Genomic DNA, 19,115 nt, shown 5'->3' on the forward strand with positions numbered 1-19,115 from the left:
AGTGTTAGACATCAACATTAAAAAAAATACAGAGGTTCATTTATACATCAGTTGGTACCTACATCTTTTTTTTTCTAATACCCTGCAAGTCAAATATGAATGGTTCATTAAAAGTTTATGATATACCTTTTTGTACTGGTCCACCATGCACACCGATTGAAGAGCACTGGCTTAGAAGCATGTTTGTCTTTAAATGTAGCCTAGTCGCACTTTAAATATGTTCAGTTTTGTGGGGATATCTTGCATTGAGTAATATTTACAATTTCAGATGCTGTTTTAAACACCCAATTAACCACTGAAAAGGAGATATATGACGCTGTTGGCACCTGCCTTAAGTATGCCCCAGACAGAAGAGGTGGGGGCGAAAGAAAAAGCATATAGTTTGCCATATCAGCATCTTGTTGTCTGCTACTTTCGTTTTTTTATTTTTCCCTATTATTAAAATCGCATTTACATGCTGGTTTATTATGGTTTTGTTGTTACGTAATTGAGACGTAGATTTTGTATCCTAAATTGAAACCCAACTTTTAAAAACAACCAGCAGATATCGTTTGACCAACGTCATGTACGGACGCCAATTAAATGTCGTTGTACGACGTCATTGCAATGTCATAGTAAAGACGTTGAAACTACAGTTACATATTCACATCGAAAAAACTTTCAAAAACAACCAGCAGATATCGTTTGACCAACGTCATGTAAGGACGTCACTTGAATGTCATTGTTCGACGTCATTGCAATGTCATAGTAAAGACGTTGAACCGACAGTTACATAATCACATCGAAAAAACTTTCAAAATCAACCAGCAGATATCGTTTGACCAACGTCATGTGAGGACGTCACTTGAATGTCATTGTTCGACGTCATTGCAATGTCATAGTAAAGACGTTGAACCGACAGTTACATAATCACATCGAAAAAACTTTCAAAATCAGCCAGCAGATATCGTTTGACCAACGTCATGTGAGGACGTCACTTAAATGTCGTTGTTCGACGTCAGTGCAATGTCATAGTAAAGACGTTGAAACAACAGTTACATACTCACATCGAAAAAACTTTCAAAATCAACCAGCAGAAACCGAAATTTCAACCAATGGTCGCAACCAATTTATAACGTTAAAATGACGTCGCAGTGCCCACTGGGTGGGTCCAGTTCAGAACACAGATGATTTTTAATTTAAACTTTCACGACGGAAACTTCGCTCCTTTTGTTTGGTTTGATTTTGTAAAAACGCTCGATTAAGCACTTAAATTCTTTGTTGAAAAATATGTTAATTTGTCCTGATCACTGCACTAAAAATATTATTTCTGTTGGTTTGTGAAAGGGTAATTCCCGAAGTGCAGAGTTTGTTTGCAGTTTGCACCCAAAATCAACATAAAATATGGAAGTTCCGGGTACAAAATTTGGTCTAGTGGTAAGTTTATGCGGAAGAGTTTGGAGGCATTTGTTGTTGGGCAATCACTGTAACTTCATCCTATTCAACAAAACTTGTTTTTGCAGAAGTGTAATTTCCACAGTTTAGTTACCAAGGTTAACCAACATGTCTCATGAAAAAGAGTTTTCATGTAAAAATTATGACAAAAATGTTCAGGACCAAAATTCAGTTGTAAGTGTTTAATTTCATTTCCATTTGTTTTGTGTTTAAATGTTAATGAAACGTATTAAACAACCACAAAACTTAACTTTCAATATGCATAAAGGGGTAGAGAAGATAAACTACTTTGTGATGTCGATATTGAAGTTGGGAAACGATCTTTTCCGGCACATAGGATTGTTCTTGCTTCACACAGTGATTACTTCAAGACCATGTTCACCACTAATGTTAGTCCTCAATATCTTGTGCATTTCATTAACTAAAATTTTACTTGTTTCTGCAGATGAAGGAGAAATATTCTCAAACTGTGAGATTGAATGAAGTAAGTGCAGATGCTGTTGAACAAGTGCTTGATTTCATCTACACTGGCAAAATCAGGTTGACAGTTGATAATGTGAATGACATCATGAAAACAGCATCACTGCTTCTTGTGGAAAGTAGGTTTGTTATTGGTTGCAACTACATTGCTCTGTTTGATTTTCTAATGTTATGTTTTTAAAACTCACTTTATATTGACTTAATTTAACTGGTGAGTGGACCATGTACATTTTTTAACAACCCAAATGAACACAATTTTAATTGAGTATTTTTTGATCATTTAACTAAAAAATTTTGTTATGTATGCTTTGGTTGAAATATAATTGCCTATCTCTTGTAACTGCAATATTTGTCATAGATGTTCTTGTTGGTGTTTGAAAGATTTATGGGGTTTAGCGTAATGTGTCACAACTAACAGCATCTCAGAACATACCTTTGTCATGACACAAACTGGTTGTAACATATTAGTATTTCTATTTTTATTAACAAAAAATTAAATGTAAACTTGGAAAATTTGAATTAATCAATTTGATTTAAACAAACCCAATTGTAAAATTATTTTCTCCTTTTACTACTTGAATACAGCTTTAAAACTGACCGTAGTCAGAATAGGGTATAGGTCTGGATGATGTGGTCAATTCGTATTGCATGTCCTTCAAATATAAGTTGTTATATTTAGGTTTGCTTGATATTATTAATGATTATCTGGCTGAGACATTGGATCCATTAAGTGCACTTCACTTGAGAGAGACAAGTCGATTGTTTTCACTCCACAAACTTGAGGAAGAAGTTGAAGAATGAATTGTGAAAAATTTTGGTGTTGTTTCAACTCAAAAGAAGTTCATGGAAATATCAGAAGAAGATTTGAAGAAATATTTGATAATGGATGAAATTAATGTAAATGTTTTGTATCTATTCGTTGTGGTAGTTAAATTTAGCTAGGATAAATAGGTTATAAAAATAAGTATGTTTTTTGTATGAGATGTTTACTTACAGTTACATTTATGCATTGTTAGCATTGTCTTAAATTACATAAGTATACCACAACATGGTTGGGCATTTTGGTCTTTGAAATTATTCCAATGCTGTGTTGCTATGATTTATTTCATCTAGTTAATTAAGCTTAATTTGGTTCTTTCTGGAAAAATTAGGTACAAATTGTTTCAGGCATCAGAAGATGAACTGGTTTTTTGTTTGTTGAATTGGACCAAGTTGGACCATTTGTCAAGTAGGCAAGAAAAGCTTTTGTCTCTTTTCAAACTGATTCGAATTCGACATGTTTCAGTCGAATATCTTGTCGATACTTTAAGAAAAGATGTGAGTTGTATTTCTGAATGAAATGTTCTTGTTTAGTGTAATGTTTTATAAAAATTTTTATGTGTAAATAAACACAAAAGTCAGAGAAGGTTTTTCAGGGACCTTGCAATCATTTAATTGTTGCCTCTTTGACCAGGTTTGCAGCAAATAAAAAATTATAAATGATTTGTTTTAGCCATTAGTGAAAAGAAATCATGATTGTCGGGATCTTATTGAGGATGCAATGCATTTCCATTTGAAACCTGAAGGAATAGAAAAACAAGCAAAGCGCATTGGTAAAAAACAAGGTATGTTTGTAAACCAACTATTACTGTTTTTAAATATTATGCATTTGTAATGCATTACAGTAAACTGGAAACAACTCAAACTAAATGTTTTTTAACTAAATAGTTATTTGCAGAAAAAGAAAAACAGGCTACATTTTGTTGACACCAGAAAATTCTATTGAAAAAATTTCTATGGATGAAACAACAGAAATGGAAGAAGTATGATGAATTCAGGATTTTACTTAAAATGCTTTTGATGAAAACCTAAGGAAGAGATGAAAGAATCGAATAACATTGTTACACAGATAACCCAGCCACCAATGCATGTGAGTCATGCAAGTGCTGTGGTGCTTCATAATGACAAGCTGTTTTTCTTTGGTGGAAACAATCAAACTGGAAGTGTAACAAGTTCAATCATTTCATTTGATGGCAGTAATTGGAAAAAAGAAGGAAACATGAAATATGCTCGGACACATGCAAGTGCTGTGTCAATACAAGGTGAACTGATGACAGTTTCATTTTGTATTATACTATAATAAACACATTGTTACCATGTAGTATATTAATAAGCCAGCCTACATAACATATCAAGCTAGTTTATCTGTTGTGGCGAACCCTAGTAAAACATTTTATTTCATGTGACAAATCATATGTACACAAAATTTACAGCAGAATTTTCGGCTCTGATCATATTTTAATTGATAAGCAAATATTGTATCTGTTGACTTTTTCATTTGTTTTATAGATCATGGTATTTCTTTCACAAATTTTGTTTAATTGTTTTTGTCTTTAATCAAAAGCATTGTGATACTTTTCCAGAGGACATGTATGTATTTTGGGGTGTTGGAAATAGAAGTTGTGTGCTTCAAACTGAAATATTTTGTGGTGGACGATGTGTAGAAGATTAACAAAAACAATCAGATTATTGCAGAACTAAAGCTTGTACAGTTGCAGTGGGAGGTAAACAACAAACTAGTTTTCCTATAATTAATCAAATAATCTGATTTTTGTTTAGATTATATTTTCACTATTGGAGGTTGCGCTCAAGCAGGATTTCATACAGGTTGCATATTTGAAATATTGTAAAATGTAAATATTTTAGGCAATTTTGCTAATTACATTGTTAGCAGCACATCAAATTACCACACGAATAAATGTAAAGAATGGAGAAAAGTTTAATGGTCACAATTTGAACCATAGAAGAAATTCATTTAGTGCTTGTGTGGTCGGCACCAAAATATTTGTTTGTGGTGAGTAACTTTTATTCTGACATATTTACAATAAAATTATTATGTAGATATCTTTAGATTACGAAAATCAGCTTTTATTTAACTATCCAATCAAGTAAGCATTTTGAAATATTGTGTTTTTTACTAAAGCCTTCAGTTTATTTGTTGTAGTAACATAGCCTTTTACCCACTGCTTATTATCTTTACATGGCACAACTCCTATGATTTTTTTAAATTTTGTTTCCTTTCATTTACAGTTGTTTTAGGTTTTTGCAGCTGTGTGCTATGTTTCTGTGGCAGATAATTATATTCTGTTGTTGTTATGTTTGTTTTTTTCAAAATGCACATCAAAATGCAATATAATAAATATTACTGTGATAGTTATTCAAACTCTTTTACTAGTAATTGTTCATGTATCTATGTGTAAGGTTTATATGGAAAACATATAATTTGTTTAAAGGTGGGTTTGGCACCACGGGCACCACAGTAAAATGTCAATTTATGGCGAAAATATGACCAAGAAACTTCATGACATGAAACTAAACCAGTCAATTAATGTTTTACAGACAAAGTGATGATCTTTATTGTTTTGATTGCACCACTTCACAATGGAAGAGGGAAATCAATACTGGTACTTGTTTTGAGAGTTTTTAAAGTTTTCATTTAAATAGGCTATATATTCTAATGAAATTATTTTTTGTTATGTACTAAATTAGTTCTAGATGGGTTAATTTGGTGACCATTATTTGTTAATCACAGGAGATAAAAAGAGAAATCAACACACCATTTGCAAACTTGGAACAGCTGCAAGAGAATCAAAGCTGCTCAAACTTTGAACTAAACTGGCAAAGTTCCCAACGTTTCTATTCTTCACAATATGTATCATTTCGTTATTTGTTTATTTAGGTGCATCACATTGTTTAAATTTAAATACTGCAGTCTTAAATACACATGTCGCAATGTTGTTTTTCTTCAAATTTTTTTTTAACTTATCAAATATGATTTTTAATACATAGTCATATTGTTAACGTTTCCTGCTTCTCACCTTACCAACTGTGTTTGTGGTTATTGTGATTTGGTTTTGTTTATTGTTATGTTTCTTTAAAATGCTATTGTAATATTTCATCTTAGTTGTTTATATCATGATTTTTCACTAAGCATATGCAATTTTATTTTGATGTGTATGCTGACATGATGTAGAATACAGAGAAATTTTGAACCAATTGGGTTTGTGCGTTTTATAAATTATTCCCCCGAGCCAAACTTCAATATTTGTCAAACAAGCAACCTCACACGTGACATCTGACGTTGTTTTCTGTTTCTATGAAACGACCACAATATGCCTTGTTTGTGCTAAAAATATTCGGTTAGATTTTGCCTGCGTTTTACGTCGCTTTGACTATTGCCTGCACCTTGCCGAGTGCTTCGTATCGCCTACTCTGACTCCTATTTAAAAACGAACACGAAATTTGCGAGCAAGCTGACAAGGAAACCAGCGAAATACGACCGATGCTGGATGTTTACTAACACCGGTGTAATTGTGTTGTGTAAGCCTTCGCCTTGCGTGTTCACGACTTGGACTGAAAGAAGTTGTAGTTTTGTTTTGATGACTCTAAATCAGAGCAAATTTTGGACAGTGGAAAAATCCACAAACACAGGACATAAAAAAAACAATTTTAAGTGACACCAAATCGTTACAGAGGGCTGTGAGCGTTCTGTTTCATCGATATGGTCACCCGACGTCTTTCTGTCTTTGCTTTAATGAAAAGCCGGGCATTGTTGGGACGATTTTTTGAAAAAAGTCTTTGTATTTTTTATCGAACTAATCAGTTGTATATCTACAAATTCTAGTTGAGGGCAATCTTTGTCGAAAAAAGGTGGGTGTCAATCTTTGTCGAAAGGGCCTACTAGCATAGATCCTGTGAAATGTCTCAGTACAAGCGTTTTTTGCGTTCGTTTGCAGCGTCGTCGGAACTCTGGGTTGGGTTGAGCAAATGTGGTACCGCGAAGGAGCTTACCTCGCTTTGTTTGGTCTCAATATTAAATGCCGTAACAGTGTGAGTAAAATGTTTCGGATCTCACTGAATTAGGTCGCGAGTGTGATTAAATACTTTATCCTTTGTTCCTCTTGCTTTTTAAACGAAGCAACTTCGACATCAAATAAATGACATGGTGTTTTTGAAATGAAAGCAGACATTCAAACCGCTTGTCATATGGGTTCGGTTTAGGTTTTTAAATGTTCTATATTTTGCTCCAGGTTTTTATTCCGGTTTGAGTGAACTACCCGGTCAGAATGGATTTGCGTTTTTCCATTGGTTTAAATTTAGTGATGCACCGAAGTTTCGGTTGGCCGAAACATTTCGGCCGAATTCGCTGTTTTCCAATGTTTCGGTTTCGGCCCGAACTTTTTTGAAAATTCGGCCGAAACCGAACCCTTTTATTGCATGGAATTAAGGCCTTAAATTTCATTTACGCCCATACGAAACATCATTAATTAACTATTTGTTGTATCTATGAAATACCAGCCACGTTGTCTGCAAAATATTAGATGTTTAGCAAAGATTACCCAGTGTGAAAGTGATTTTAGTTTGTCAAAATTGAGTTCACTCGCATCAACAACACAAGGTTTAGTTGAAACCATCCAAAAAACGGGGATTTTAGGTTCGGTCTGATTCGGCCGAAATTATTCGGCCTCATGGCCGAATATTCGGTTTCGGCCCGAACCTTTTTTGGCGGGTTCGGTGCATCACTAGTTTAAATCCTTTTTTGTTTAATTGTAATTTGAAATTCAAGCCATCATCTACAGTGTAGATTCTACACGATCTTATCAAATTCCTAAAGAATTTTGACCGTGCCCTGCGCGACACTTAATTTGTATATTCTTCAATAGCCTACGTTGTTCTGAAATAATTTACTGGTTTGTTTCCGGTTTGAGTTTTTAAGGAAATACAATTTACAGTTCGGTTTGGCAGGGTTCGGGTTTAAGAAAAAAAAAGCTCAAACCAATTCGCGGGCTTGAACCTAGTTCCCGTTCGATTTCTTGAACAAAACGATAGATGGATTGTTTGTACAGGGTAAACCCCGGAGTGGAGACTTCGTTTACACAGCAAACTAGTTGTTCAGTTACTAATTCCTTGAATGGAGTGTTGTTTGCACATTTACCGTTTCTGATTTCCACATTCCACACAGCAGTGCAACCATGTCTGATGAAAATGTATTTTCCTGTGAAAATTATGGTGAAAGTTTTCGATCTAAAATTCAACTGTAAGTGTTTTGCTATGATTATTTTTGTGTGTAAAGTGATGCTGTAGCATGTACATATTTTTGTAATAATTAAGTTTTGATTAGAGTAAAAAAATACTGTTTTTAAATTATTACATATCAAGTAAATGCTTGATGACAGTAATTATGAAAAACGTTTCAACATGTTGCTAAAACATAAAAAGCCTAAAATAGAAAAGTATTTCCTTTAGCTTTTAAATCAATATCTTATAATCTAAGTTGAACAATTGACTTCAACAATGGCATGTGTCTAATGAGGAAAATATTGTCAGCTCTTTATGCGATTGTTGTGTTACTTATTTAACAACAAAACTTTTCAAGGGGAAGAGAAGAGAAACTACTTTGCGATGTTGATATTCAAGTTGGAAAACGAACTTTTCCAGCCCATAGAATTGTTCTTGCTTCAAGCAGTGATTACTTTAAGACCATGTTCACCACTAATGTTAGTAGCAAAGTTTCATTTAGTTCCTTTGAAAAGATGATTTAGATTTCTTTGACAGATGAAGGAGAAATATTCTAAAATTGTAAAGTTGCATGAAGTAAGTGCAGAAGCTGTTGATCAAGTGCTTGATTTCATCTACACTGGCCAAATCAGGTTGACTGTTGAGGATGTAAATGACATTATGAAAACAGCATCACTACTTCTTGTGGAAAGTGGGTTTGTTAATGGTTTGTTATTAGATCATAAAGACCTTGAATAACTTCTTAAAAACTTTGACTAGGAAACTGTTGTACTACATTATGATCTGTTCTCTTTCGTATAGAGCAGGGGTCACCAAACTACGGCCCGCGGGCCGGATCCGGCCCACGAGGTCATTTCATCTGGCCCGCGACCACATTTTTTAGGTTGCCAAGTTGTATCAATAACTTTGTAACATTAAAAGTTAATCTACTCCTTACAAAAGTTTTTCTGTGGGGATATTTAGAATTGATATTACCAAGTTTCATAGGATTATAACGTCCAGGATTTATCCAAAGCCAGTTTGTTACGTCACAGGTAAGACTACAAGTGTTAATTGTGCGCAAACAATTGCCCTCTATAGTCACTTGTGCCGTAATATACAAGCATTGCTCGTAAGATAAGACTAATTATACAGTTCAATGTTCACATGACCAGTTTTTGAATGAGATTATAGAAAGACCATATCTTGGCGCACCTAAAAAATTGCGTGCTAAGTTTGGAAAGACGGCGCTAGGGCATGTAAATAATGCAGCCCGCACGAATCAGTATTAAACTTATCTGGCCCGCAGTGAAAAAAGTTTGGTGAACCCTGGTATAGAGGATGCAAAATGTACTGCAAGTGCAAAATACGCATTTAAAACACGCACTTACAGATTGCGTATTAGTGTAAAATTAAAAAATTAAAAAAAAATCTTTCTCAAGAACAGGTGGTTCACAATGACATTTTGTAAACTTAAAGTGGTATGCCATCACAGAAAAGATCACTGCTTTAAATGGTTGTCTTTTCACATTGTTACCATAATACTGGATAGTGTATGTAGTATTACAATGCTGTGCAGTTGTATGTTAACAATGTTAAGCCAGCATTTTTAGTTTTCAGTTAAGGTTACATATATTAGAATTTCGAACTTATAGAAATAAATAAAATAAACTTGCAAAAATCTACTTTTTGTATGTAATGCTAAATGCTTTGTTGCATGAAGTAAAATGTGGGTTTTCCTGATATTGTCTACATTGCCACAAGGTCATCTTCTACAAAAATTACAGTTGAGAATCATTGATGCACCTGTGTAATGTTACATTATATATATATATATTTAATACTTAAACCTAAACAAGAAGTTTCACAGTTTGGGTTGAATTTTGTAAAATGCGTTACTTGTAGTGACGGGACATATTCCAAAACATAAAAATGATAATGGTCAACTAATAGTACCGAATTTAATGGCTTGCATTATATAATTTGGTGACAATTGTACAATTATTTTAAAGATGAGAAATGCTGAATATGGACAACCTTAATAGGAGGCAGTATATATAATTAGAAATATATAGTTTCCGGGATGGTAATGGCAAACATTAAATAAAAATAAAACATTTTGACTCAAAACTATAAGCCCACCTGTATTGTGTAAACATGTGAACTTTCCAATTTTATATTTAGGTTTGCTTAAGATTATCAATGATTTTCTGGCTGAGACATTGGATCCAATAAATGCTCTTCCCTTGAGAGAGACAAGTCAATTGTTTTCGCTACATGAATTTGAGGAAAAAGTTGAGGAATGTATTGTGGAAAATTTTGGAGTTGTTTCATCTCAGGAAAAATTTGTTGAGATTTCGTTAAAAGATTTGTGGAACTATTTATTGATGGATGAAATTAATGTAAATATTTTTTAATGTAAATATTTTGTGTACTGAAAGTGCCACTTTACATAATGTTTATCAACAAATGAATGCTCATATTAATGTATACATAAAAACATAAATTGTTTCTCCAATGTAGTTAGCAGTAAAATAACCTAAAAATACTGGTCATGTTTCAGGCATCCGAGGATGAACTTGCTTCTTGTTTGTTAAATTGGATTAAAGCAGATTTGTCAAGTAGACAAGAAAAGTTTGGGTCACTTTTTAAGTTGATTCGACTTCAATATGTTTCTGTGGAATATCTGCTTAATACTTTGAGAAATGATGTGGGTGTCTTTTGAAAACTTTTTGCTTGTTTAGTTTTCTGTTTTATTAGTATGCTTTGTAGGGTAATAGCTAGAGATGTGCCGAATATTTGGTTTGCCGAAATGATATGGGCGAATCAGCCATTTTTGTAAAGATTAGGTTTCGGCCAATATTTACTGCGATTTTACTGAAACCGAATCTTTTCTGAACACAAATTAACGTGTTTTCTTCTTAGTAAGGTAGCACACAATCTTTCAAACTACACTTTGACTAAAATAGCGTCAATTATATATTATCTTTTTTACCACTGTGGACAAAAAAGTCAGTAATTCATTGTCAGGTTAACAATCATGCTTAAGACAATGTTAAGCCCTACGGAACTAAAATATGGAAGAAACACAACTATTCTGCACTGATTCTCTGGTAAATAAACTTATATTTTCATGTCAAATACATAGCATACAACTTTGCATGACATCATAAATAAATCGGTTGAATTTATTTGGCAAAACCTGCATAATATTAGGTTTTGGCCAAACCAAAATTTAGCCAATTCGGTACGTCACTAGTAATAACCGATGATAAAAAGTGTGTTATACAAAAAATTATCAAAAGTATTCTTAACATTCTAATATCCATCTCACAAGTTTCTCAAAATTAAAAACAATTTCATTTGCTTAGCCCCTTGTAAAGAGAAACCAAGATTGTCGTGATCTTATTGATGATGTGATGCATTTTCACATAAAACCAGAAGAAATTAAAAAACAACCCAAACGTCAAGGTAACAGATGTGTTTCTGACACAAATTCCTTTTTTACTTTAAAGTTTTTGTTTGCATAAAGGTAAACAGACTACATTTTTGTTGACACCAAGAAATTCAGTTGAAAGTATATCCATGGGAGAATCAACAACGAAGGAAAATGTAAGCAAAACCACATGAAATGTTTTGTAGCTCAAAAATGTTAGCATTTAAGAAAAATGAATTTTACTAAACATTAATGCAAGATGGTTAACTAAGTCATTGTTTTTATGGGTCCCCTTCCCTGAAGACGTTTGGACAATTTGGACCATTCATAGGAGCTGCTTGTTGTGTTTAACCTTGTAGCCCAATTTCACCCTACTAGTCCTCTAAAATAAGTGAATTAAAAAAAGTCTTAATGATATGAAATTGGCAAAGTTTATTGAACATACTATTTTAAGTCTTTTATCCCATTATGCCACTACTTACTCTATCAAAAAAGACTGGTAAATAGGATATACTTCAAACAATATCTAGGGTTAATCCGATTTATACAGTTTGTACTCTATGTGTTATTATTTATGACCAGTGCTGATCACTGTGTTTTACCTTACAACACCTGACTTTCTCATGGTTATCTCTTGAAATGCATTATTTTAAACTTTGCATGTGTGGGGACCCATGAGTTTCTGCCTGCAGAAACAACTAAGGTTATAAGAGATGAGGGCTAATATGGGACCCAATAGAAAATAGGCATAGGAAATATAATAATGTTTTAAAATAGGTTATAGTGTAAACACAACGACAGAATGTGCTAAGCCACCCTTCTAGTTCTTTCATAGATAACTCAGCCATCAATGCATGTCAGTCATGCAAGTGCTGTGGTGCTTCATGGTGACAAACTGTTTTTCTTTGGTGGATATCCCAATCCAAACAATATTGTTGCTACAACTTCAATAATTTCATTTGATGGTAAAAATTGGAAAAATGAGGGAAACATGAACTTTGCTAGAGCAAATGCAAGTGCTGTGTCAATACAAGGTGACCTTTGATATACATATTTATTTATTTGAATAAAACAGATTAATTTCTTTTTTTCTTCTGTTTGTAGTTCACTCAATCTGTTGTTTTGTAGTGGCTCTGGTTTATGAGATGTTTTTAGCGTTTTGTTGCAATTAGAAAACTTTTTTTTGAACAAAATTTTGCAGATGATATTTATGTGTTTTGTGGTGAGTCAAATGGAGCTTATGTGAATCAAACTGAGAAGTTTAATAGTGGAAGATGTGTAGGAGATCAACAAAAACATTCAAATTATCAACGGACACATGCTGCCTCAGTTGCAGTTGGAGGTAAATATAACTGTTTACCTTTTTTACAAAAACTCAAAAATCCTTATTTTGTCAGACAATATTTATACAATTGGAGGAGTATTTACACAGCCAACTCAAGTTTCACACTACAATCAACAACGCCATGGTGTAAACCAAAATGCAGGTTGTGCACTAGCTAAATTCCTATGTGTCTCTTTCCTCTACTTGTTTTTTATTAACAGTTGTTCAAGTTATTACAACACGAATAAACATAAAAAATGGGCAAAGGTTCGATGGTAACAATTTAAATCATGGAAGACACTCATTTGGAACTTGTGTGCTTGGAAGCAAAATATTTGTTTGTGGTCAGTTGTGAGTTGTTGTTGGTCTTCTGCTGTTTATTGTCCTAAAACGAAAAAAACGATAGATGTATATTATAAAACAAAGACAACTGGAAGTAAACATTCATAATAAATAAGCCTTCATAATAAAAAAATGGGTTGCATGTGTACCCTGCGCTGCTACTGGTAAAACACAGATCTTGTCTCCTACAAACATAGTTTATTCTGTGTGTAGATCAGATATCCTGTTTTTGTGTTAAATGCAAATTGCAAAGTTATTTGCTGTTATTGATCTTTAAGGTTCTGTGAATTTTTGACCAAACCAAGAATTTAATTTTGCTTTAAGCTGGTATTAACCAAACCAACCAGCCTATAAACTCAATTGAGGTTCTTGACACGACAAACATTATCAACAACAACAATATTCCGTGGACAATTGTACAACAACAAATTCCATTACATCTAGGAAAAACATCCTGTGTGTTGATTGGAGCTGATCAAATGCTTGTTCTTGGAGGGTAAGTACAATGTTAATATAAGGGATTAATGTTTGATTGGTTTGGGCTACGTAGATCTGTAAGGTAAAATGTTTCATGATCATGTCTGGCTTTTGTTCCTGTGCTTTTCCAACTAGTCCCCAAAACTAAAATGTTTCTCAACACTTTATCATGCTGGATACGACAAAAAAGTTTTTTTTGCATAAACGCTTAAAGTAGAGACAGCAAGTAAATTGCATACAATTGGTTTAATTCGAGTGTGATTTGTAAAACATGCTATTGCAAAATGTTTTTTTCAAATAGCCCATCATGTTTGTCTTTCTACAATGGTATAAAAATTTACTTTCGACAATGGTATAATCTACCAATATTCTACCATATCTACAATAGTTCATCCCATTTAGGCAGTATTTAAAAATTGACCTATTTTTTAAGGAATATTAACTAGTAACTGGTGGGGCTTTTGGACTAATTGACACCCCAAAATGGTACCGTCTACAATCTGTTTAATTTGTTTTAAAAATTCTGACATTATTTAAAAATTTATTCTATGTGTGGTATTGAAAACTGGAAATCCAGTTTTGTTTTTATTCTGAAATCAAACACTACAAGTTTTACTTTTAACAGAAGCACTGATGATCTTCATTGTTTTGATTGCACTGCATCAAAATGGAAAAGGGAAATTACAATAGGTGACAACTGTAAAGTTTATTACAAAAGATATTTTGAAAACTTATTGGTCCTACTTTGAGATATAAGCCCAACTTTTTTAACCAATTCACTCTTGGGTATTCATGCATTTTGAAGAGAAAAAAGTTTGATGTTGCACAGCTATGGTTAGGTTCAGGATTGGATAGCTGATAACTTTTGTAATATCTAAAGTGCATTTGTGTAATGTCTAGAATATTTGTGAGATGATAAAAGTTTTTACGATGCTTTTTGTATAAATTATTAATTTGTTTTCACAACTTTTCACATGTTTTTTTCACAAACAGGAAACCGTAGAAAGCACACTTGCAACCTTCAAACAGCTACCAGAGGGTCAAAGTTGTTGAAGTTGTTTTAAGCCATAAGAAGTTTTCAAAGTCACTTAAATGTAAAAAAACGAAGTCATGTATTCGTAGTGGTGCAATGTTTTACTGGAATAATTTCCAGGTTTTTGTTGTTCATAATCTTGTTTTTCCACCGCTTTGTGCATTGCATATTTTTGCAGCTTTTTGGCCCAATTTGCTATGTTTGCAGCTGTTTTATAATTTCACACTGTCGCCAACGATTTTACTGATTTTATTTTATATCGCAATCTTATTACCTGCACCGTCAAAAAACGTATTCTTACACTCTGCTACATTGCTATTTATGCTTACCCACAACGACTTTTCAGGGCCAGAAATGGCCCGGCACTTCATGCACAGACATAAAATCCTTTAGCGAAATTTTACCTAAAGATGAGTTTTCTTCTCAATCCCCAAAAATAATCTTAGTCTGTAGCTTCTGGATTACGTTTAGCCAGAGCTGGAAGTGTATTATTTGTTTATGTGTTTGCTTAATGGGCGGGAAACGGTTGAATGCGTTATTATCACAATCCAAAACTGTTGGTGTGTCTAAGAAGAAGACAAAAACCATATTGTTTGTAAAATAATATGTTGAATTGTCAAACATGGTGAATATCTAACTTAGATACAATTGCACCCTGATCTTTAATATAACAAGAAGATATTAATATATTAATCTATACGATTTCAGCCTTCTACAGAACTTGGTTGAATAGAATACTATGTAGCAGACAAGGTTGACTTTGGCTTTGTTGTTGGTGCTAATTCTTGTTTCTTTTCCAACCGCGAATTCCATAACTAAACGATGACCGGTTTTCTGACCTAAAGTAATATACATAGTCGCACTTTATAATAATCGAAACCTGATGAATAAGAAGGTTTTAACGATGCATTTACGTGTGTAAACTCTTAGTGCCGTCTGCATCCTGTCACAGTGCAAGAAATATGGTTACTAATTTCTTCCTCCTGGTATGACAAATAGAGGTTTTCGCTAGCACCAACAAAGCGTTTCTTGCCGTTTCCACGCAGTTTAGTTGTTTTATAAGGTGCTATATGTGACTCATTTTTATTTGTCGGTTGCAAATAGACTGACCACGCCTTTGCTGGTTATGTGCTTTTTAACAGCACTTAGTTTGCCATAAGTTTTTTTTATGCAGATATTGTTCTTCAAGTCGGACAGCTTGTAGAAAGACGCAGCAGTGATATGTTTGTCAACGCCTTTTGTGCATTTTGTTATTAAAAGCACAATAGGCGTTTAAAAACGCAACTATTTTCTGACACCAGAAAACAGGCATCATTTAAAGCTATTAAAATGATGCCGGTTTTTTGGTGTCAGAAAATAGTTGCGAGACTTGTTTTTAAAAGTGATTGCTGTAATGACGATGAACCGAGGAAGATGGGTTTCCGACCTATCTGGTGTTTCTTTATCGTCAAACTCGTTCACGGTTACAAATTCGATCGTAACTTTAAAATCAATGCAACGCTCAAGAACGAAACCAGTAAGTAACGTTGTTGCTGTTTAAATTACCAGACAAGTGATTAAAATATAATGTTAACACTAATGTACCGAAACGATTTGTTTACCTCTCCGACCGATAAAAATCACTCTGTTTAGGCTAACGCATTGGCTGTTCATCATAATCACATGTGAAGTAACGATGAAAAATTTCGCATGCATGTGATAATTATGTCTATATTACAAATGCAAACATCTGTTTGTTAGAATCTCAGAAAGCTTTTGTTGTTTTAGGGCATGCGACTTCTTCTGTTATGGCAGCATCACAAATGGACCCTGCGAATGGAACGAGTTTAGAAAATGTGGAAAGATTGTTCGAGAAAGTGTCAAAGAAAATTGCAGGGCCGCAAATTGTGTAAGAAGATCACGGGACCGCTCAAATGTACGTCGAAATGGTCAACCATCATAAAAGTGAATACAATTCAAACCTACAACTTGGATCAACTCACATGGATTTCACGCTACAAACAAAAGGGGTTAGACGACTCGTGATTGGACTTTTTGTCTTTAAGATAAACACAACAGTAACCGCCCAGACTCAACCGGTTGAAGCCTGGTCTTTGGCCAAAACTCAATACGTAGCTACATTGAACACAACTTATATCGTCATTGCTGGTTGGGACTCAGAGAGCCTCCTGCGCGCACCGCGCAAACGATCAACTGCCGACAAAAAGGGTGATCAGCTATCAGGAAACGCAAGCTTCTTTATACCACCAACATCACCCGAAAAAGTATGCATGTTAATCAAAGCGGATACATTACAAAATGCAAACTTGATTATTAACCAACTCGAGCCAATCTGTCTCTACTGCGATAGAGTTGAACGAAAGTACTCCGATGGCGGTTGCGTCACAATAACTGATGACGTAACAGGCAACGTCACTTGCAAGTGCAACCATCTCACTCTTTTCACCGTTCTACTTGCTGTCCGATCCACCAAAATACCAAGGGGCGCCAAGGTAGAGCGTTTAATTACAAAGTTATAATCGCCTAATACGCTTAACCGATAGGCCTATATTGTTTTAGGTCACATCTTACACCACTGAATCAATGTCTATCATATTTCTGGTCGCCACCATAATAATCCTCTACAAGTCAAAACACAGCGGAGATCGGGTTCCGGTTCAAATCAGCTTGTCAATGGCTCTTCTGCTTTTCCACGCTGTCAACATATCACATGACCTTGCCGTGATGCATGAGATTCCATGCGTGATTCACACTGCAGCCAACCAATATGTTTTGCTGTGTTCAGGTAGATAAGTTACATGAGTTTTGCAAATAATGAATACGTTGAGACATAATTTTGTTTGTCTCAGGAATGTGGTTCCTAATGGATGGAATTCGCCTGTTCATGGGAACTTCGTTTCCAGTTGAGTTCTGAGCCCAGTGGCCGTCAAAACGTCTTAGAATCTTCATGATTATTGGTTGGACGATTCCCGCTGCTATAGTGGGAATATCCATGACTGTGGGGTTTTCTCTCGGTATCTACATGAAGCCCCAACCATTGTACGAACAATGTAACGAATTTATAGAGGTTCCAAAATACAACAGATGCTGGTTTGGCGCCTGGATCTTCTACTCCACGGTCGTCTCTCCTCTTGCTCTCGTCCTCTTAGCAAACTTCTTGATCATCCTTAAAACGACAGATGTGATGCTGAATTCGAAGAGGTTGCGGAACAGAAGAAAATATCCAGGGACAAGAGACGCGTTTACAGCAGCAAAGTCTTTCATCTTACTCTTTCTAATGCTCGGCGGAACTTGGGTTTTGGCTTTCTTAACAGGTGATATTCTTGTTTGTAAACTTTATAACCAAAACTGCTTGCGTCGCGATACATGCAATTCAGGTTAGATTTAAACAACCAAAATTTCTCTTTCAGGATTTGGGAACGAGGTTTCGAACTAGGTGCTCATGTACATCCACAGTTTGGTACACGGATCGCAGGGAATCGTCTTATTCCTGTTGTACTGCGTCATGGATGACGACATCAGACAGGAAATTCTGCCGTGTAAATGTTATGCTGATATCTAGACTGAGTCGCAGGAAAAAAGGTTGAAATGGGTTTAAAGACTGTATTTATTAAAGCTGTTGTATTTCCTTACTGTTGTCATCTACATTCATTATCAGTTGTGCGCGGTATTGCATCTGTCTCTTATAGCCGCCTTCACCTAATGTCATTAGCTGTTACCTGTATTTTGATGTATAATTTCTACTTTAATATTTTCCCATGTCACTCCGAAACATGGGTAGTTCCTCTTTCCGATCTTCCTTTAATCGACGGTAGAAAGGTAATCAACCTTTTCACCTCTCATGTTACCACATTACATTTTTAAAATCTTACGTTTTTTGACAATTTGTTTCAAGAACCACTGTACCGATATATTATATATACGCAAGTAAAACGGGTCGGTTTACGTATATGATCCTGTCGGATTTGATTGTTTATTTCAAACAGACACAACTTTAATTACAATCACAAAGGGGCCTATACTGGCGAGTTATGTTCAAAATACATACTTTTGTACACAAAATGACAATACAGGAACAAAATAAATACGGACTTTACGAATGCGTTTCACCTGATATAACTTATTGCATTGTTGTCTGAAATATATTTTTGTTCTTGCTGGCGTGAAAGAGGGTATTCCCCCTAGATAAACAATTCACTTTTTTGGTTTCAGACACGCGTACAATAAACTTTAGTTACAAATTTATGACAAAGTGTCATCGTTCAAATTGTAATATATAAGTTATCTTAAAGGTTGTTATATTTATCTTGCATTCTGCAAACAAAGTTTTGCTTACTGCCATGTCCTCCTATGAACGTGAAATCTTTGTGAACTATGCCGAAAAAACTTACAACAAAATCAAAATGTGGGTACAGCATTTTAAAAATAGGTATGGCAGTTAATAATAAATGTGTTACTGCAACTTTTATATGATCTGAATGACATCATGTTACCAACATTACTACTTCTACCCTCGTAAAGTAATATTACGTAATGTACGAATCACAAGGCAG

The 19,115-nt window shown here is 34.4% G+C and overlaps 2 protein-coding genes and 1 pseudogene across 3 annotated transcripts; all 3 read left to right on the forward strand.

Annotated features, from left to right (window-relative positions):
• Positions 1-1,276: 1,276 nt before the first annotated feature.
• On the forward strand, positions 1,277-5,871 carry LOC145204609 (kelch-like protein 12; annotated as a pseudogene). The gene is made up of 13 exons (XR_013853513.1): positions 1,277-1,608; positions 1,703-1,823; positions 1,880-2,033; positions 2,594-2,811; positions 3,082-3,231; positions 3,407-3,518; positions 3,646-3,716; positions 3,803-3,995; positions 4,317-4,457; positions 4,513-4,560; positions 4,628-4,747; positions 5,293-5,357; positions 5,486-5,871. The product of XR_013853513.1 is annotated as a kelch-like protein 12 (transcript).
• A 1,808-nt stretch (positions 5,872-7,679) lies between these two features.
• LOC145204511 (kelch-like protein 12) lies at positions 7,680-15,682 on the forward strand. The gene is made up of 14 exons (XM_080077104.1): positions 7,680-7,990; positions 8,330-8,450; positions 8,509-8,662; positions 10,135-10,352; positions 10,514-10,660; positions 11,322-11,421; positions 11,483-11,562; positions 12,222-12,420; positions 12,588-12,728; positions 12,784-12,873; positions 12,932-13,054; positions 13,377-13,548; positions 14,155-14,219; positions 14,523-15,682. The coding sequence occupies exons 1-14, from the start codon at positions 7,926-7,928 to the stop codon at positions 14,591-14,593; spliced, it is 1,746 nt and encodes a 581-aa protein (XP_079933230.1). The 5' UTR covers positions 7,680-7,925; the 3' UTR covers positions 14,594-15,682.
• Positions 15,683-15,869: 187 nt separating this feature from the next.
• On the forward strand, positions 15,870-18,778 carry LOC145204599 (uncharacterized). The gene is made up of 4 exons (XM_080077192.1): positions 15,870-16,078; positions 16,330-17,054; positions 17,122-17,876; positions 17,973-18,778. The coding sequence occupies exons 2-3, from the start codon at positions 16,476-16,478 to the stop codon at positions 17,353-17,355; spliced, it is 813 nt and encodes a 270-aa protein (XP_079933318.1). The 5' UTR covers positions 15,870-16,078; positions 16,330-16,475; the 3' UTR covers positions 17,356-17,876; positions 17,973-18,778.
• The last annotated feature ends 337 nt before the right edge of the window (positions 18,779-19,115 follow it).

This window comes from Phallusia mammillata, chromosome 1 (assembly GCF_965637545.1).
Source record: "Phallusia mammillata chromosome 1, kaPhaMamm4.hap1.1, whole genome shotgun sequence".
In the NCBI taxonomy this organism is placed as follows: domain Eukaryota; kingdom Metazoa; phylum Chordata; class Ascidiacea; order Phlebobranchia; family Ascidiidae; genus Phallusia; species Phallusia mammillata.

Excerpts from the sequence above, each read along its gene's own strand:
- LOC145204599 (XM_080077192.1), top strand. The coding sequence starts at position 16,476 with ATGTACGTCGAAATGGTCAACCATCATAAAAGTGAATACAATTCAAAC. Across the intron at positions 17,055-17,121 it reads AAATACCAAGGGGCGCCAAG|GTCACATCTTACACCACTGA; the intron begins GTAGAGCGTTTA and ends ATATTGTTTTAG.
- LOC145204511 (XM_080077104.1), top strand. The coding sequence starts at position 7,926 with ATGTCTGATGAAAATGTATTTTCCTGTGAAAATTATGGTGAAAGTTTT. Across the intron at positions 11,563-12,221 it reads AATCAACAACGAAGGAAAAT|ATAACTCAGCCATCAATGCA; the intron begins GTAAGCAAAACC and ends GTTCTTTCATAG. Across the intron at positions 12,421-12,587 it reads AAGTGCTGTGTCAATACAAG|ATGATATTTATGTGTTTTGT; the intron begins GTGACCTTTGAT and ends AAAATTTTGCAG.